A 20,510-nucleotide genomic window follows, 5' to 3' on the forward strand; every position below is an offset into this window, starting at 1 on the left:
TAGCTTGTTGACCTAATTTTTTGTGTGTTGTTTGTGTCCGAAATTTTTTGTGTATTTTCTAATTAAATCTGAACCTTACCTATATGTGCTTTTAATTTACATATTTGAGTTCATGATTTGCTATTAGTTCTAGCAAATTTCTTAGAGTTAGGTTTCCTTTATGTCTTGTTAAAAGTTTTGTCAAAAAAAAATTGTTAAACACTTTTCCTACTAGGTTTCTTTGTGTCTTGTTGTGTGGCTGAAACTTATTTTCATTTTTGAAACATTAAAACAGAGACAAAACAGAGGCGTACGTTTTCTAAATGCATGAGAAAAACAAAAGAATGAGTGCTTAAAAATTTGACCTAAAAACACTACAAAATTGTGAAGCACTAGTTACAAAATGCATGTGAACACCTCTTGTTTTGTGTGAAATTTTTGCTGCAATTTTTCTAACCTAAAACCGAGACTTATAAGTGATCAAAAGGCATTTAAACTCCTGATTAATCAAAGAAAAAGAAGTGAAAAATATTTTGCAAAAATAAAAAAGAAAAATAGCAAAAGAAAAGCCAAAAGGAGTGAAAATCTAGTAAAATAGCCCTCGATTTTGGTGTGTGTTTGCTTACATATTTTTCGGTCCAGCCAAATAATTTGTGTCTTAATTTTGTTTCTAATCTTAGATTTGATTTTGTAATCCATTCTAGGGCCTTTCATAGGTTATCTTTTGGGTGCTAGCTTTCTAAAATTGCCTTAATTGTTGCTTGTCATTTTTTGTGGAATTCCTTCTAGTCTTGTCTCATCACTACAAGAAATTTCAAGATTACAGACGGCGAAAATCCGTGGGTAATCAAAAAAATCCGTGGAAAACACTCAATTTCCAACGGATTACAGACGGACAAAAATCCGTCGGTAAATTGCTCGTCTGAAATATTTACCGACGAATTTTGATCCGTGGGTAATTACCCACGAATTTTCCCACGGATTCAGTCCGTGGGAAATTACCCACGGATTAAATCCGTGGGAAATTACCCCTGGATTCCATGATAGATTACCCACAGATTTAATCCGTGGGAAATTCTTTGTGTACTGTTAAAATTTTTTTAAATAAATTAAAAATCATATTAATAATAATCCTGTTTAAAGATATTAAATGAATCATAATTATGTGAATTAAAACAAGTTTAATCATTCAAACAAAATAAAATATCATACATAAATAAAGTTTAGGGTTCAAATTTAAAAACAAAATACAGTACAACCAATAGAATTATAACATAACATAATATATCTAATAATCTGAATATCCAGGTGAATGTTGTTGATGTTGGTCATTAGCTTGTTCATCCTCTGTTGGTTGCCGATTGTCTTGTTGTTGGTGTCTGTTTGGTTGTTGATGTTGTTGTTGCTGTTGAAGAGTAGTCTGCATAGTAGGTGGTAGGAATGAGAGTACAACATTGAGAAATGTGTTGAACTGAGTCTGATACTGGGAGGTCAAGGATTGAATCTCAGTCTGATATTGGGAGCGCATCCGACGCATCTCTTCCTCATTAGCTAAAACTCGTTGTGTCAACTGAGAAATCTCTTGTGTATTCTGAGACTGACTTGAAGATGTCCCCACAAAGCTACTATGTTCATTCTCATAAAGATCTCCCGTACCATAACGACGTCCCTTGTATTTTTTACCGATAGCTGCATTCCAACATTGACTCCTAAGTCTATCCTCCTCAACAGGGTCTAAAGGGGTGCATTCTGAGGTGCCAGCAGTGGATCCAACCTCAGATATAGCTTGAGAAAATCTAGCTTCAAAATCTTCCTATTATCATCATAAACAGTACGTAAAAATAGTGTAAACATTAATAAAATTAAAGACCAATAAAATAAGTAACATAGACTCACATGTGTCCGCCTAGATCTATCATCAACAAACTGACCAGTGTCTTTTCGTATATGAGTTTGCTGAAAGAGTTCATCATGGTGTACAGGTCTACCAAGCTCCTTTTCCTACAAATAAAAACATTATATAAATCAAAATTTAACATATAAAATTAAGCATTAGAAGAATGAAGACTAAAATATAAACATACCATGCGAATGGCATGTTCATTCATGCTAATGGAGCCACATGTGTGCATACTTCCACCCTTTTCAGATGCTCTATTTTTTTGTGCTTGTGTACACTTTGTACGATATGTAGGTACATTCCAATGTTCTAATAAAGAGTTCCACACACGATCTCCAATCCAATCTGGTTTCTTATTTTTCTTTCGGGCATCCATAAACATCTCAGAAAGTCTATGAGAAGCTTTTGCATTGAAATTTTTTTTGATATTACTTTCATGCTCAGGACTCTATTTCACCATCCTCTATTAACAACCATATATATTAATTAATAACCAAAGAAACATCTCAGAAAGTCTATGAGAACAAGCAAGTATTTAACAATAATATATATTTTCAATGACCAAATCAATCTATGAAAAATACTCTTATATGGTTTAATACAATTCAATACAATACAATTCAATACAAATCAATCAGTCATTGCAACAATCCAATACAATTAATCAACAAACTCCTATAGAATTTATAATAACTTATTTTTGTAAAAAGAACACTAGAAGTTACATTTTTTTTATTAAATTAAATTTCTTATGATAATATTTATCTTTATTAAATTATCTATTAATAAACTAACAACATATATAACTTTTTGTTTTAATGTAATAGTAATACATATACAATGCAGTTTTAGTTTTTATTGAAGATATTAATATCACAACTTTATATTATAACTAGAAGTTAATTGTTATCTTTAAATATAAAGAATTGGAATATTAACACCTAAATCAACAAACAAACCCACATCCATATCAACAAACTAATACCTTAGATTTAAATAGACATATAAATTTATATTTCATAAATCTTTAATTTACCTTGAAACGTTGAAAGAAAATATCTTTATCAGCCTGGGGAATTTCTCCCCATGTGACCCAAGGTGAATGATATTGCTACTTAATGGTCCGTGTGATAGCAGTTGATGCAGTCTTTGATGGGAGAAACCTAAACAAGATAAAGACATAAAATTTTAAACCTTAATAAACTTAAATTTACTTATAATTAAGAAATTACGTAAATGTTAATTTATTCTTACCCATTACGAGTAGGTTTAATTAAAGGAAGATCATCAAGTGGCGGGTCTTCACTAGTAGGTGGTGGATTAACATTAGGTGTTCCTATAGCATTTGGGGATGGAGATGGTGTGGATGTCGCACCCGAGGATGGAGATGGTGTGGATGTCGCACCTGGGGATGGAGATGGTGTAGAACGAATAGCTATGGATGAGGATGACATACAACCAATGACTGGGAATGGGGATGGTCTAGATGCCACAACTGGGGATGTGATAGATGATGTGAAGTTGTCTCTACGTGACAATACTTTAATCTCATATCGCTTCTTCCCCTTCATTACCTATTTCCCCTTATTCCCGCTAGGCGACGGTGGACGGGGAGGGTCACAACCTCCTGATGACATATCTATTCATTGAAAATAAAGTTATAAAATAATACCCAAAATGAAACTATAATATAAAAATAGACAACAAATCAAATTTATTATACTAGTTGCATAATTATGATTATACACTTTGATATCAAAATCATACACTTCAAATCCAATTTTTGTAATCCTATTCCGAAATCTAGTCTTCAAACTCATCTTCAAAATCATCATCAAGTTCATTGTCTTCATTGTTTTCTGCCAAATCATTTTCTTCATTGATTAGCTCATTGACTTCTTCAAGATCAGCTTCTAAATCTTGTAATCCCGTAATTCCTTCAACTTCAATGACTTCATTGGCATGTAACATTTCATCTACTTGATAAGGTACATCATGTTCTATATCATTAGATTCTATCCTACCCCTTGGCTTTGTTTTGATTGCAACACACCAACCACGTTTGTCCCTTCGTGTTGCAGGATAAGGGGCATAATACACTTGTCTTACATTGTGTGCAATGATAAACGGATCAAATAGTTGATATCTTCTATCCATTTTAATATCAACTATATTATATTTGGGATCAATTCTTGTACCTCTACTCGATGGATCAAACCAATCACAATAAAATACCACAACTTTTTTAGGATATGTTGAGGTGTTGTACTCTAGCTCATACATGTGTTTAATAACTCCATAGAAATCATCTTCTCCCCCTTCTATAAGTCCTTTAACATAAACACCACAATTTATTGTTTTTTTACCCTCACTCCATGCATGGGTGTGAAATTTGTACCCATTGACAAAGAATGTGTGCCATTCTTTAACACAAGTCAGAGGACCATATGATAAATCTCGTAAGTGTTGGTTTCTCACAGATAAAGGCTCACTGTTAACCTACAAAGGTAAGGTTCGTGAAAGGTTTAGGGTTATGAATTTTGGTAAAGAAAAACTAAAATAAGTGTTTAGATATATACATACTTGATTCTTGAACCATGTAGGAAATTCTGCATGTATACGAGTAGAAGCATTTGATTCACTTATTTGTTGGGATTGTAGGAATGAACTGTCCAATTATATCATTCAAATTGTAAATGATAAGGATATTCAAGTCCTAATATAATAAATATTGGAAATTTTGTAAATTACTTACTCAAGGTATGGTTTAACTTCAATACAATTGATCAACACATGAACATGAACTGAGTTTAGCTCTGCATCGGTTAACCAATGAGTCAACTCTTTCCCAGAATGACGACCAGGTTGGTTAAAGACTGATAACATATACGAGCACCCTTGACTTTCAACTTCTGATGGAGGACCATCCTTGAAGACACATGTGGGCCCCATCACTAGGTCCATGGCTAGGAGGGTCGAAGAGGAGGAGGGTGTTCACACACCTAGGGATACTCTCCTCATGATCATAGAGTATTAGTACTCTCCTAAGCCTCATTAGTATAGGGTTTATTTTATTTGTCAATTTTACCCTTGTATTTTGGGATATTTTAGTCATAGGATTTATTTTCTTTGTATTTCCTATTTTACCCTTGTATTATGGGGTGCTTTAGATGATTAGGGTTTTTTAATTTGGGCTAGGGTATTACATAGGAGGTGACGCCTAGTTTAGTGAGTTTGGACCTATTTTTGGTGATTAGAAAGGCTTAGGCCCAATGGAGGGCAAAGGTTGCATGGACTTATCATGCACCTAGAAATAGCCAATCTAATCCCATAGATTCCAAACTTGGCCACCAAGTTGCATCTAGGGTTAATTTGGCATTGCATTTGGAGTGCATTTGCCTTGGCATTTTCGGCCATGCACACCCTAAATGCAACCCTAAATGCAACTTCTCCTATAAATACCCCACCCCCCACCACTTGTAAATACTTTGGATGTATATGAATTTGAGTGAGCATTCTTATGCCTCAAGTCCCTATCCTTAGTCCCTAGCTAAATTCGGCTAGCCTACCTTCATTCTCCACTCTTGGAGAGTGAGACCTAGAGTGGCCTCCACCTACCTTGGAGTGAGCCAACCTAAATCACCAAACACCATCACCTAAATAGCTTCCGCCAAACACCTCCCTTTTCACGCAACCCACTCCTTTCTCCACCCCAAAATCTCCTTGTGTCTTTCCTTTGTTGAACCTAGATCAAGGGCAAGGCTTCCTCTCCTTCATCTCTACGTCATTTCATGGAGAAGGAACCCATCAAGTGGTATCAGAGCCAAGGTTCTTCAAGGGTAACATCTAGTACTTTTGTGTCTTCTTTGAGTCTTCTTCTTGTTTTTTTTTGCTTTCGGTCATTTTCTTTCTCCTTGCCTTCTTTGTGTGGCTGAATAGCTTTAGGGTTCACACCTTGTCCTTGTGAGCCTTCCTTGCCATTTTAGGTTTCCATGTTTTTTTAGGGTTGCCATGCTTTTCATTTTTCTTGAGTCTCATATGAACATGAAGAACATGCTTTTTGATTTTTGAATCCACCTAAAGTTTTGTCATTTCTTTTGTTTCCTATATTTTGTCAACATAAATTCCATGTATGTGTCAAACACTTTGCATGAAACACATGAACAAAATATGCCATATTGCATGATAGTGGGCGTGACATTTAGAAGTTCTTTAGAGGTCATTCATGCATGCTAAATAGTCCTAGCATGTTCCTTGTAATTTTGAGTTTCCATGTGTGAAATGCTTCCTTGCACATGCATATAACTTGCTGCCCACTTTTTCTCTTGCATTCCACTTGTTTTGGTTAATTTTGTATGCTTAAAGGAACCCTAAAAGAATCTAAGAGGTGGCTGAAAAAAAAAAATTGTGCCAACAACTTGTACCAACTAGTACAAACCTTTTCCACTAAAAAGATTCCTTAAGGAACCACTAAGAAACGCCACTTGTCATCCTCTCTTCTCCTAAATTTTTTTAACCTAATTTTTGACCAACCACAAGTGCAAAACCTAAGCAACATTTGGGCTTAATTTAACAAAAAAATTTCGGACCCAAGACATATAAAAGAAAACATTGCCGTGAAAAGAAAGAAAAAGACTAGAACAAAAAAAAAAAATTCTTGGACCAAAAAGGACTTGTTGCTAGACTTGTGGACTTGGACAAATACCTATGCATTTGGGAGTTGGACTTATGACAATTTGACCTTATTTTGGGACTTTCCTTTGGCTGGACCGAAACACAAAAAGAACTTAATCAAGTGGACTAAACACTAACCTAATTCTAGTGCCTTTCTAGGATTATTCTTTGTGTGCTTCCTTTCTTTGATTGAGTCTTAATTTTTTTGCTTGTCTTTCTTGGCCTCTTTTGTTTTGTCATCTTAAATTCTCTTTGAGTTTAGCCTTTCTTAATTGTGCTTTTTAGTTTTTATTTCTTGGACTCTTGCTTTGGGTTGGTTTTAATTTCATTGTAGGTCAAAACCCACTCTAGTCAATTTTCACACCTTTGGTGGATTTGAGTGGAGGGGTGAACCGAATCCAAGCCTAGCCTTTGGAGGGACTTACACCACACATAAAGGAGTGAACAAACACATGGAGAGGTCTAACACGTTTGTTCATTGTGAAGGAACCCCATTGGAGGAGTTTGAAGACTTAAATTCTTGTTTTTGTCTAATTTTTTGCTTACTTTTCTCTCTCGGCCTCTTTGTTGTTTTTGGCCTTAGTTTCATTCTTTTGGTTTGTAATTTGGCCATTTCTAAACCTCTTCAACTTGGTTTTAGTACGTGTAGTTGAAGGTGATTTGAAAACCTTCACCTAGGACCTCGACTAGAACATGTTTTAAGTGCTTTCCTTTTGCATGTTTTAAAGCTTTTAGTAGTATAATTGCTTAGGACTTTATCTTTGTGCAATTACGTTTAGAAGGCTTGTTTTGCCTACTAGGGGTAACGTGCACACACTCACCTTTGATTGTGCCAATTCGTTTTTGTAAGAGAAAGTAGAAAAGGCTTAGTAATTTTTACTTGATAGGGCTTGGTTATTAAGTGATTCCTTGTAGTCCACCTCCCCTTGAAAGTTCACTTTGTGCACTTAGGTCTTTCCTACCTATCTTGCACCTTGAAAACCTTTTTGTGAAAACCTCTTATCACTCACTCTTTGTGAAAATCATTTTCAATCCCTTTTTGAAAACAATTTGTGAAAATCTTTTCTTGATCAAAGATGAGTGATCATTCTAGTGTCCATGGTCATAATTCTCGTAGTACTAGGTCTAGTGTTAGGGATGAACTTAGGGAATTGAAAGAGTACCTAAGAAAAAAAGAAGAGGAAAATATAAAAAGAGAAGAAGAATTGAAAAGGAAAGAAAAAGAGTTTGAAAGAAATAATGAGGAAATAAAAAGATTACTTGAAAGATTAGTTGTGGGAGGAGAGGCTAGTGGTTCAAAACCAAGAGTCACTTCTCCTCAACCTTCAAGAGGCAAGGGGCATATGTATTCAAGTGTTCATGAGGAGGAAGGGCATCATACCCAACCTCTAAGTGATATCTTCCATAGTAGTCATCACAATAATGATTACTATCAAAGACCCCCAAGGCATCATAGAAATAGGGAGTCTTCCAATAGGGAACCCAACATCAATCTTCCCTCATTTCATGGCAAAGATAATGTTGAAACTTATCTAAATTGGGAAATGAAAGTGGAGCAACTTTTCTCTTGCCATGGAATAAGTGAGGATAGAAAGGTTTCTTTAGCAACCCTTAGCTTCCAAGGGCATGCTATGTATTGGTGGACTTCCTTAGAAAAAGAAAAAAGAATAAACCATGAGCCTCCAATTCAATATTGGAATGAGCTCCGTAGTGCCTTAAGAAGGAGACATATTCCTCCATACTATGACCGAGAGCTTATGGATAAGCTTCAAAGATTAAAACAAGGGTCCTCTAGTGTGGAAGAATATAGGCAATCTATGGAGTTACTCATGATGAGGGCTGGGATAAGGGAAGAAGAGAGGACCACCATCTCAAGATTCCAAAGTGGTCTTAACCTTGAAATAAGGGACAAAGTTGAGCTCTTACCATATAGAGATTTGAATGAGCTTGTTCAACTTTGTTCTAGAGTGGAGCACCAACTCAAAAGAAAAACTTTTAGAAAAGACTCCACTCCATCTTATTCCAAGAGCTTCAAGAAGGAGGGCCCCTCTTCCAATCCTTTCCCTAAAGAAAAAGAAAAAGAAACCTCTCAAAGGACAACTTCCAAAGACACTAAGACAAGTGACATCAAGTGCTTTAAATGCCTTGGTCGAGGGCACATTGCCTCTCAATGCCCAACAAAGAAAACCATGATTTTAAAGGGCCAAGACCACTATAGTAGCCTTGATGAAGCTACTTCTTCACCTTCAAGTGATGAAGAAAACTTAGAGTCCGAGGAAGAAACTCACCCTTGTGAAGGAGACTTGTTAATGGTTAGAAGGCTTCTTGGAAACCAATCTAGTACCCTAGACCAATCCCAAAGAGAGAACTTGTTTCATACAAGGTGCAAGGTTTTAGAAAACACTTGTTCTCTTATTGTGGATAGTGGATCTAGTTGCAATTGTTGTAGTACTATATTGGTGGATAAGCTATCCTTAACTACGATGCCTCACCCAAAGCCTTACAAATTACAATGGATCAATGAGGAGGAAGGTATTGAAGTTAATCAACAAGTGAATATACCTATCTCCATTGGCAAATACCAAGATGAAATTTTATGTGATATAGTGCCATTGGATGCTAGTCATATTCTACTTGGGAGGCCTTGACAATTTGATAAAAAAAACTATTCATGATGGCCTAACCAACAAAATAAGTTTCCATCACTTAGGTAAAAAGATTGTGTTGTGTCCTCTATCACCTTTTCAAGTGTATGAGGACCAACTCAAGATGAAAATCAAAAGAGAGGAAGAAGGAAAAAAAAGTAAAAAGCCAAAGAAAGAAAAAAAAAGACATTTCCCTTAAGAATAAAGAAGGGAAAGAGGAGGTGCCAAGTTTAGAGGAAAGTGTCCCCTCTAAAGAAGTTGTTCATAAAAGTGTTTTATCCCTTAAAAATGATATAAAAAACACACTTTTGATTGAACAACCTTTGTACCTTCTCTATTTCAAAGAGACACTTGCTGCCACTAGTCATGAGCTTGAGTCTCTACCTCAAGAGGTTCAAAAACTTTTAAAGGAGTTTGATGATCTATTTCCTCAAGAATTCCCTAGTGGACTTCCACCTTTAAGAGGAATAGAACATCAAATAGACCTCATACCGGGTTCTAGTCTTCCTAATAGGCCCACCTATAGGACTAACCCACAAGAGACCAAAGAGATAGAAGCTCAAGTTGATGACTTGTTGAAGAAGGGTTGGGTTCAAAAGAGCCTTAGCCCTTGTGCCGTCCCCGTTCTTTTGGTGCCTAAGAAAGATGGCAAATGGAGGATGTGCACGGATTGTAGGGCCATCAATAACATTACAATAAAGTATAGGCACCCAATCCCTAGGTTAGATGATATGTTAGATGAATTACATGGGGCCATCATATTTTCCAAGATTGACCTTAAAAGTGGTTATCACCAAATTCGAATCAAAGAAGGTGAAGAGTGGAAAACTGCTTTTAAAACCAAATTTGGCTTATATGAGTGGTTAGTGATGCCTTTTGGCCTCACTAATGCCCCTAGTACTTTCATGCGCCTAATGAATCATATTCTTAGGGATTGCATAGGTAAATTTGTGGTTGTCTACTTTGATGACATCCTTGTATATAGTAAGACCTTAGATGAACATCTTGGACATCTAAGGCAAGTCCTAATAATTCTTAGAGTCAACCACCTCTATGCCAACCTTGAAAAATGCACTTTTTGTCAAGAACAAGTTAAATTTTTGGGCTTCATTGTTGGCAAAGAGGGAGTGCAAGTTGACTCCGAGAAAATAAAGGCTATCCAAGAATGGCCCACCCCAAAAAGTGTTGGAGAAGTTAGAAGTTTTCATGGCTTAGCTAGCTTCTATAGAAGATTTGTAAAAGACTTCTCCACACTTGCATCCCCTCTTAATGAGCTTGTTAAGAAGGATGTACCCTTCCTTTGGGGTGAAGCCCAAGAAAAAGCATTTAAAAACCTAAAAGAGAAACTCACCAATGCACCCATTCTAGCTCTACCAAATTTTGATCAAACCTTTGAGCTAGAATGTGATGCATCCGGTTTGGGCATAGGTGCTGTGTTACTTCAAGGAGGTCACCTCATTGCTTACTTTAGTGAAAAACTTCATGGGGCCACCTTGAATTATCCCACCTATGACAAGGAACTTTATGCCCTCTTAAGAGCTCTCCAAGTTTGCGAGCACTACTTGGTGACTAAAGAATTTGTTATTCACACCGACCATGAGTCACTCAAGTATCTTAGAGGGCAAGGAAAGTTGAATAAAAGGCATGCAAAGTGGGTGGAATATCTTGAACAATTCCCCTACATCATCAAATATAAGAAGGGAAAGAGCAATGTGGTAGCCAATGCCCTTTCAAGGAGGCACACCTTGCTCTCCACCTTAGGAACTCAAATACTTGGCTTTGATGATGTCAAGGAATTGTATGAGCTTGATTTAGACTTCCAAGCCACTTATGCCAAATGTCTCCAAAAGCCTTTTGATGGATTCTATCTTCTTGAGGGGTATCTTTTTAGAATGGGCAAACTTTGCATACCCCAAGGATCCATTAGAAATCTTTTGGTCAAAGAAAGTCATGAAGGAGGTCTCATGGGCCATTTTGGGGTTGATAAAACCCTAAGTTTCTTGAAAGCTAAATTTTATTGGCCACACATGAGAATAGATGTCCAAAGGCATTGCTCCAAATGCATTACTTGTTTGAAGGCTAAATCAAGAGTAATGCCTCACGGACTCTATACCCCCCTTCCTATAGCTAGCTCCCCTTGGGTAGATATTAGCATGGACTTTGTGCTTGGTCTTCCAAGAACTCAAAGGGGATTTGACTCCATCTTTGTGGTAGTGGACCGTTTTAGCAAAATGGCTCATTTTATACCATGCCACAAAGTGGATGATGCTAGCTATATAGCTAAACTTTTCTTCAAAGAAGTGGTCCGTTTGCATGGTCTACCCAAAACAATTGTGTCCGATAGGGATGCCAAGTTCCTTAGTCATTTTTGGAAAGTTTTATGGGAAAAACTAGGAACTAAGCTCCTCTATTCTACTACTTGTCATCCTCAAACCGATGGCCAAACCGAAGTAGTAAATAGATCTCTATCCACTTTGTTGAGGGTACTCCTCAAAGGAAATAAGAAAACTTGGGATGATTGTCTCCCCCATATAGAATTTGCATACAATAGAGTAGTCCATAAGACTACTAATCTTTCCCCCTTTGAAGTTGTCTATGGCTTTAACCCAATCACTCCTCTTGATCTTTTGCCCCTCCCTAATACCCCTTCCTTGTTTCACAAAGAAGGAGTATCTAGGGCAGATTTCATTAAGAAATACCATGAAAGGATCAAGAGTCAAATTAAACAACAAACTCAAAAATATGCCAAATACAACAACAAAGGAAGAAAGAAAATCACTTTTGAAGTAGGGGATTGGGTTTGGCTTCATTTGAGGAAGGATAGATTTCCTACTCAAAGGATGTCCAAACTAAACCCTAGGGGAGATGGACCATTCCAAGTCCTTCACAAAATAAATGACAATGCATATATATTAGACCTTCCTTCTGAATATGGCACTAGCTCATCTTTTAATGTTTGTGATCTCACACCATTTTTAGGAGCTGAGGAGTTGGATGAAGAAATTAATCTGAGGACAGATGCTTCTCAAGAAGGAGGGGATGATGGAGGACCATCCTTGAAGACACATGTGGGCCCCATCACTAGGTCCATGACTAGGAGGGTCGAAGAGGAGGAGGGTGTTCACACACCTAGGGATACTCTCCTCATGATCATAGAGTATTAGTACTCTCCTAAGCCTCATTAGTATAGGGTTTATTTTATTTGTCAATTTTACCCTTGTATTTTGGGGTATTTTAGTCATAGGATTTATTTTCTTTGTATTTTCTATTTTACCCTTGTATTATGGGGTGCTTTAGATGATTAGGGTTTTTTAATTTGGGCTAGGGTATTACATAGGAGGTGACGCCTAGTTTGGTGAGTTTGGACCTATTTTTGGTGATTAGAAAGGCTTAGGCCCAATGGAGAGCAAAGGTTGCATGGACTTATCATGCACCTAGAAATAGCCAATCTAATCCCATAGATTCCAAACTTGGCCACCAAGTTGCATCTAGGGTTAATTTGGCATTGCATTTGGAGTGCATTTGCCTTGGCATTTTCGGCCATGCACACCCTAAATGCAACCCTAAATGCAACTTCTCCTATAAATACCCCACCCCCCACCACTTGTAAATACTTTGGATGTATATGAATTTGAGTGAGCATTCTTATGCCTCAAGTCCCTATCCTTAGTCCCTAGCTAAATTCGGCTAGCCTACCTTCATTCTCCACCCTTGGAGAGTGAGACCTAGAGTGGCCTCCACCTACCTTGGAGTGAGCCAACCTAAATCACCAAACACCATCACCTAAATAGCTTCCGCCAAACACCTCCCTTTTCACGCAACCCACTCCTTTCTCCACCCCAAAATCTCCTTGTGTCTTTCCTTTGTTGAACCTAGATCAAGGGCAAGGCTTCCTCTCCTTCATCTCTACGTCATTTCATGGAAAAGGAACCCATCAACTTCCAATTCGTTTCTACCATTTCGTGGTGACAACATGAAGTTGTTGAAATAATGAGAGCAAAAATGAGTTGTTTCACGGTGCAAGTAAGAATAACAAATTGAGCCTTCAACCCTAGCTTTATTCTTTATAGATCGTTTAGCATCACCCATGAATCTATTAAATGTAATAACTTATTAATAATTGATAAGAATTAAACAAAAGTAATTTTATTAAATTTCAGTCATAATTGTATTACCTTTCAAACGGATACATCCACCTATATTGGACTGGTCCACCAAGTTTAGCTTCATAGGCTAAATGAATAGGGAGATGTTCCATTGAATCAAAGAATCCTGGAGGGAATATTCTCTCCAACTTGCAGAGAATAATTGGAATGTTTTTTTCCATCTTACTCAAATCATCCTCCCTCAATGTTGTAGAGCACAAATCTTTAAAGAAATTACTGACTTCAATAAGTGGATTTAAAACATGAACTGGTAATGAACTAAAGGCAATTGGAAGCAGACACTCCATGAATACATGACAATCATGACTTTTCATTCCAATCATTTTTCTCTTTTCAACATCAACGCATCTTGCCAAATTAGAAGAATATCCATCAGGCATCCTAAGTTCTTTTATCCACTGATAAACTAGTTTTGCTTGCTCTACAGTTAATATGTAGTTTGCTTTTGGCTTTAACATCTTCCCATTATTTTGTGGCTTTAGCTCCAAGTCTTTTCGCCTACAATACAAAGCTAAGTCCTTCCTTGCCTTTTCATTGTCTTTAGTCTTATTAGGTACATTCATCACAGTGTTGAATATGTTGTCAAAGAAGTTTTTTTCTATGTGCATAACATCAAGGTTGTGTCTTAATAAATTGTCTTTCCAGTAAGGAAGATCCCAAAAGATACTTCTTTTTGTCCAGTTATGTTGTTGTCCATGTCCATCTAGTCTAAGCACACCATCTTCTATGACTTTTGGTAAATTCATGACTCTATGCCAAACTTGTTCGGGAGTCAACATCGGGGGTGGCCCATCCATTTCAACTTCACCCTTCTTAAATGCATTCCTGTTCCTCCTAAATGCATGATCGCTAGGTAAAAATCTACGATGTGAGTCAAACCATGAAGGCTTTATTGCTGTTTTTAAAGTAAATGCCTTTGTATGCTCCATGCAATGAGGACATGCAAATCTACCATGAGTACTCCAACCAGATAACATGCCATAAGCAGGGAAGTCATTGATAGTCTACATCAAAGCTGCCCTCATCATGAAATTTTGCTTCCTTGAAATATCATATGTTAGAACACCATTCCATAACCTTTTCAAATCATCAATTAAGGGTTGTAAATAAACATCAATACCAGCCTTTGGATTAGATGGGCCTGGTATGACACAACTTAGAAACATGTAAGGTTTGGACATGCACATTTCTGGAGGAAGATTGTATGGAGTAACAATTATTGGCCAACAAGAATAAGGTGTAGTTGATGCTTGAATATATGGTGTAAATCCATCAGAGCATAAACCAAGTCGCACGTTACGTGGATCAATGGCAAAATCAGGATGGACGCGATCAAAATGCTTCCAGGCTTCACCGTCAGATGGATGACGTAATATGCCCGAACTTTTCTATTCTCATAGTGCCATGTCATTTGTCCAGCAGTTTGCATTGATGCAAACATCCTTTGTAATCTTGGAATTATAGGCAAATAGAACATGGCCTTAACTGGAACTGGTTTTTTATTAGTTGTTCCAGTGTTATGGTTTTGATACCTAGGCTTATGGCAAAATCTGCATTCAGTTAACTCTCCATCATTTTTTCCATATTCATTATCATAAAATAACATGCAACCATCGACACAACAATCAATCCTCTTAGTCTCCAATCCCAACTTTGATACTAGTTTTTTCGCATCATAATAATTTTTGGGCAAACCCCTTTTAATGGGTGTGACATCCAATAACATTTGGCAAATAAAATCTAAGCATTGATCAGGAACCTTCCAATTGGATTTGCAAGCTAACAACCTCACACACATAGATAATTTAGACTCTGATGCCCCTTCATACAATGGCTTATTTGCCTCTAGCAACAAGTTATAAAATTTTTGAGTTTCTTCATTTGGAGGCTCTTCCATGTCATGTGTATCTCTCGGTTCAAATGTCTCTTGTTGCCTAAAATCATCACACACCATCTCTTGCATTGACATAAACCGATCACCTTGTGCCACATTTACACCACTACTTGATGCATTGATGCAATTTTTCATCAATATCTAAATCAAAATTTGGCATCTCTTCACCATGATCTGTCCAAATCCAATAATTAGGCTTGAACCCATGTTTATAAAGGTGAACTTTCACAACTCTATCCTCCAAAATCCGTGTGCAATCACATTTAACACATGGACATCTAATCCCACCATCACTATGAAAACGATCTTGTTGACGAGCCTTGCTTACAAACTCATCTACCCCTTGTACAAAAGACTCTTTCAAACCTCTTCTACCACTATAACACCTATCGTACACCCAAGCACGATTTGAAACAAAATAATCCATATTCTGTAGATTCAAAAAATTTACCTAATTAATTATCACATATTATATAATTGTCAACTAATTTAATTACGTGGACCTCTACATTATATAACTTGAAAAGCAGTACAATAATTCTATGTAAAGCACAATATAGTCATATTACAAAATAGTAAACTTTAATCATAAACACCTCGATCTATTAATACAAAAAAGAAAATTAACTAGCATACCTTAGAAGTACGGTGAAACAATTTGTTTCCTCTAAGTTAGAGTACAACGTCCACTAGAACAATTTAATAACAAGAATCTCGATCTGTTAATAAAAAAAATGAACTATAATTTATATAAAAGATAAGGAGTATACTATAAATCAGGATAAAAAAATTTCAAAGAATTTAAATAATAATTCTATTTTTAATTTTTTGTATAAAAAATAATGAATATAAAACAAGACGTAAGGGAACTATTTTTGTTATAGCTAAAACCTCTGGCTAGCGGGGTTAGGCTTTACATCTTAACCACACTTTTCATGTGTATTTTTTTATTGTAATTAATTACGTATTCAAATACAAATTTTACCACGACAGTGACTTGGATTTGATCAAAGCAAAGAAATTTCCCCTGATTTGTATTTAGGAGGACCTACAATGTGCATACACTTGTCTTTTGGTTCTACCTTTTTGTCCACTAACTGGAATTTAATAACTGAATAATAATAAGGGGTACAAGAACAGAATCATATATATTAATGTTAGTTTCTCATTTGGCCCCAAAAACAACTGTATCAAAAGTTTTAGATTTATGTGGGTTTAGTAATCATATAAATCAAAAGCACGCTTTATGTTGCCCCGTGTTTACTATATTATTAAGCTAATTAATGTATTGCATGTAATAAGCACCCATAGAAATCTATTAACCTTGTTACTGCTCTGAGTGCTCCTACATATTGCATCTTAATGTTGTTTTTCTCTCTCTTACCATATATCACTATAACAATTCACTAGAGCAATAATAAAATAATTCTGGTTGATGATGCTTTTTTTTAAGTGACACTTTTTTAATTGAGATCACAAGATTAAAGAAATTGCTTAAAGAAAATAAAATTATGTTTCATTAAAACTACCGTAACATTTTTATCATAAATATTATTATCAACTAACAAGACAAAAGATATTTTAGAAATAAAAAAAAAATGTGAAAACTGAGTGAGAAAAGCAAATAGAAATCATACCCACAATTGACAAAAGCCTTCTATTGGGTCCTTTCACCAGCTGCAAAATAGAAGGCACAATGTAAACAATAAAAAGCTAGTTAGGATTCAGAGACCCGTAAAGAAAAAAGAAAATGACCAGTAAAATATTGCAGTAAAGAAAAAAAAAATGTTTGCCATTTTATATGAATTTCAATTTCAATTTTGCAGTATTGACATTTTAATATAAGGATGAGTAACAAAGCGTGTTTTGTTGTCCTATGCAGAGAATCGAAGAATCATAATTTTCAATTTTCATTTTAAAATATATTTGTTCTTCATTATAATAGTGATCAATTTCAGAATTTTGAGCCCATGCCACTTGCACACCTGAGTCTCTCTTGCTTCAACCAACAAACGCGTTAAAGAAATAAACAACTAAATTAAATACTATATATAAATAAATATCTATTATGTTGTTCACACAACATCTTGTCTAGTAATCTAATCTTTTAATTTATTTTTATATAATAACAACATTTCCTTTCATCACGTCGTTTGTTTCATGTTACATATCTTTTTTTTTTATTTGTTATGAATTTATTAATAAACAGCATGAAAATACTTTAAGAAAATTATGCAGCAATTATTTGACCAGAGATGATTTTACACTCACTACTATTGACCACCTGCTTATTTTGGGTAAACAAGGACTGTAATTTTTATTTGTTTGAAGTTATACATCATGTGATTGACCAGCCCACGGACTTTTCTTTGTTACTAGTATAAAACAGATAATTAAATTTATGTGCTAATGGATTTATGCTTATCTTGATAGGCAGATTTTGCATCTTGCTTCATTTTCTCCTCAGGCATTTTCGGTGTATTTAATTATCTTAATAAGGTTTTAACATATAGAGGAAGCAAGACAAATGTTGTGAGCATTCTTATTTTTCAATCAACTGAATTCAGATATTGGATGCAGGGAATTGTGGAACAGCAGCTATTTAGAAGGGAATTATACTCATATGCAAATAAATTATTATTTATATAAAAATAAAATAAAATAAATTACTTTTATTTATGAACTTATGAACTTTTTTTTCCTTTTAGCTTTGGTATCTTTGGTATGATTTTGTGCCGGACAGCATATTATTCAGTGATAATTATAACCAATCCAAAATTCTGACCTTACTATTTTCTGTGAACAGCCTTGGTGACTCAAACTTCAGATTGGAATAAGAGGTTTAACAGCTTTGAGTCTCTAAGTGCTTTGCATTGTTTTGGGCTATTGATGGCGTTTTCTCTGGATTTCTTTCCACCGGTGTTTATAGAAGCAATTACTGATGCAGGGGATCCTAAAGAGACGCTCCCGATGTAGATGAAGAGACGCTCCTTATGGATGGCGACCTGGAGGACGATATACACGTTAGTAGAAAAGAGATTTTTGGTAAGTATATGGTTAAATACTTCTCATCATTATAAAACTAATCTATTCAACCAAACACACATCAATTTCAGTCCACAAAAATAAAACCCGTGAAATTATATTATTTAGCGAGATTCTTCTTCACTGGCATGAAACAAAGAGAAAGTTGAATAGTTACAGCAAATAAGAAGTCATTAAAATGCGTAATTATACAAGAACTTGGGGTAGGATTGATACCTCTAGCTCCAACAGTTAAAGAGTTGTTGTTGTTCCAAACAGGAGCACCAGAATTGGTAGTCCAGAAGGGAGAATTGAAGGCACTGGATGGCCGGTGCTGCATCACATAAAACACTAGTAAGCAAGCATAATAATTGATTCACAGTTACACACCAAGTAGTTGCTCAAATTTCAAAGAGTTGATAAGCTTCAGTAAACATGATTAACAGTTTAACACGTGGAGATATAATCAGAAAAATAATTCAATAAATAAAGCTTACTTCAGTGGGATCAATGGGCCAATTGATTGAGGAATTGAACTTAGGTTTCAAAGCCCTCTATGTTGCTGCTGCCTCAATCAAATGATGCACAGCACAAGACTATCACAGATAAGAAATTTAAACCTACAATGGTCCAAAAATGTTAAAAACACAAATGGAGTAACAACGTGTATATAATATCATGCGACTAAGGACCACTAAGGGCAAAACTAGGAAGCATGACAGTTAAAATTTGGATCAAGATCAAGCATCTGCAATGATCACCTCAACTTCCGCACCTGGTTCAATTGTGATAGAAGTAATCTGCTTGACTACATCTGGGGAACTGTAGAGGTCAATGACTCTCTTGTGCACACGGACTTCAAATCTGTCCCATGTGTTGGTACGTAAAACAAAACAAAATTTCATGAACACATGGAAAAATAAAATATCATGCATTCAATAAAAAACAACATTTAGAAAGTCTACACATTGAACACAATACTTCAAAAACTAAATCAGTAAGCTATGTAACACAACAGTATTAGTGTTTCATAAGAACAGGACGGAATTCAGACTCAATAAGACTAGAAAGCACAACACTTTTTAAGCTTTTAGCCCCAACTACAGGCCTTCCATGTTTCGGGTGGTGAGAATGCTCATGCACATATCATCAATTGCATGATATCAAATGACAAAAGAGCCAATCCCACATGTCATGTGCATAGGATAATCAATTTGTTTCATATAATGACCACCACAGTTGAAGAACTGATTTAAATACCAAATATCATTCAATAAAAATGAATTAAAAAATAGATATAACTTGAACAATTGCCCCGTCTTCAACTAAAAGAATGAAAGTTGAAACAAACCATACTATTCATCTCACACTTAATTTTTTGGAATGAAAAAAAAAAATAGATTATTAATGAAACCTTCTAACCATCCTGTTCATTTTTGTGCAAACAATATAACTCAGTTAAAAAAAAAAAACTTCCCTTTTCATTCAGAACCTTCCGTCCAAACAAATCTAGAACACAGACATTCACCACAACTCTAGAACAACCATATACATTGAGGCACACCAAACAAGCATGTGCGCAGTGTATAATTGCAAAATAAACATGAATCAAACCAACAAGATAAGCAGGGAAAAAAAGGGGAAAAGTTAATCACACAACAAACATAAAAAGTGAGGAAATAGTGAAAATACCTTCACCACAAGGAGGCTTCCTAGTAGTTGAAATACTCGAGGGCGACCTGGAGGACGGCGGGGTCGAGCTCCCAGGCACGGAGGACTACGACGGGGTGGAGATTGACGAGGAGGTGGGCGGCGCTGCCGGTGCCAAAGCCGAGGAGGGCGAGGGGGCCGGCGGGAAGGAGGAGAGGCAAAAATATAGGTTAGGGAGAAGAGAGTGGAGAAAGTGGAGAAGAGAACGAAAGGGAGAAAGGGAAAAATAGGGTTACGCGCGATTTCGAAGAGGGTGAGGAAAAAATGATTGAATTGATAAAAAAAGGGAGGAAATGAAAAATAATTAAAAATAAAAAGTTGGGATTCATAATTTTTAATGAATAAATTAAATTAAATAAAAAATATTTAAATGTTATGGGGGTTCATAATAAATCCATCTATTTACTTGGGGTTTTATTATAAACCACTTAAACTTAACTAAGGTTAATAAAATCCTTGATAATTTCATACATTTCTAGAGGTTATGATAACTCCAACTAAATAATTCTCGTTAAATC

General features: G+C 35.8%; 2 protein-coding genes across 9 annotated transcripts; both read right to left on the reverse strand.

Annotated features, from left to right (window-relative positions):
• Positions 1 to 1,100: 1,100 nt before the first annotated feature.
• Positions 1,101 to 20,266, reverse strand: LOC109793174 (uncharacterized). 8 transcript variants are annotated; one of them, XR_014429680.1, is made up of 13 exons: positions 19,975 to 20,266; positions 19,058 to 19,146; positions 18,780 to 18,902; positions 18,520 to 18,616; positions 18,044 to 18,263; positions 16,896 to 16,935; positions 15,895 to 15,977; positions 13,374 to 15,688; positions 3,134 to 3,518; positions 2,916 to 3,042; positions 2,064 to 2,342; positions 1,876 to 1,980; positions 1,101 to 1,792 (listed from the first exon to the last, which is right to left on the reverse strand). XR_014429680.1 is itself a non-coding variant. In XM_083063748.1 (12 exons), the coding sequence occupies exons 10-12, from the start codon at positions 2,259 to 2,261 to the stop codon at positions 1,268 to 1,270; spliced, it is 828 nt and encodes a 275-aa protein (XP_082919874.1). In that variant the 5' UTR covers positions 2,262 to 2,342; positions 2,916 to 3,042; positions 3,134 to 3,518; positions 15,895 to 15,977; positions 16,896 to 16,935; positions 18,049 to 18,263; positions 18,520 to 18,616; positions 18,780 to 18,902; positions 19,058 to 19,146; positions 19,975 to 20,245; the 3' UTR covers positions 1,101 to 1,267. The 8 variants fall into 8 exon arrangements, 7 of the variants coding, with proteins under 7 accessions (XP_082919874.1, XP_082919871.1, XP_082919875.1 ...); XM_083063748.1 differs by lacking the exon at positions 13,374 to 15,688 and having other exon boundaries at positions 18,049 to 18,263; positions 19,975 to 20,245; XM_083063745.1 differs by lacking the exon at positions 13,374 to 15,688 and having other exon boundaries at positions 19,975 to 20,245.
• LOC145951762 (uncharacterized) lies at positions 3,548 to 11,903 on the reverse strand. The gene is made up of 3 exons (XM_083063751.1): positions 4,635 to 11,903; positions 4,463 to 4,547; positions 3,548 to 4,378 (listed from the first exon to the last, which is right to left on the reverse strand). Exons 1-3 carry the CDS (start codon positions 4,841 to 4,843, stop codon positions 3,683 to 3,685), a joined length of 990 nt encoding a protein of 329 aa, XP_082919877.1. The 5' UTR covers positions 4,844 to 11,903; the 3' UTR covers positions 3,548 to 3,682.
• Positions 20,267 to 20,510: the final 244 nt, after the last annotated feature.

The sequence above is a fragment of the Cajanus cajan genome, chromosome 9 (genome assembly GCF_000230855.2).
Source record: "Cajanus cajan strain Asha chromosome 9, NIPB_CcT2T_4, whole genome shotgun sequence".
Lineage (NCBI taxonomy): Eukaryota > Viridiplantae > Streptophyta > Magnoliopsida > Fabales > Fabaceae > Cajanus > Cajanus cajan.

Bases quoted from the DNA above. Each gene is read 5' to 3' on its own strand.
- LOC145951762 (XM_083063751.1), bottom strand. From the start codon at position 4,843: ATGGACCTAGTGATGGGGCCCACATGTGTCTTCAAGGATGGTCCTCCA. The intron at 4,548-4,634 runs GTAAGTAATTTA...ATAATTGGACAG, and splicing joins GAAGTTAAACCATACCTTGA to TTCATTCCTACAATCCCAAC. The intron at 4,379-4,462 runs GTATGTATATAT...TTACCTTTGTAG, and splicing joins CTACATGGTTCAAGAATCAA to GTTAACAGTGAGCCTTTATC.
- LOC109793174 (XM_083063744.1), bottom strand. From the start codon at position 14,341: ATGTTATCTGGTTGGAGTACTCATGGTAGATTTGCATGTCCTCATTGC. The intron at 13,292-13,373 runs GTAATACAATTA...TACATTTAATAG, and splicing joins TGGATGTATCCGTTTGAAAG to ATTCATGGGTGATGCTAAAC.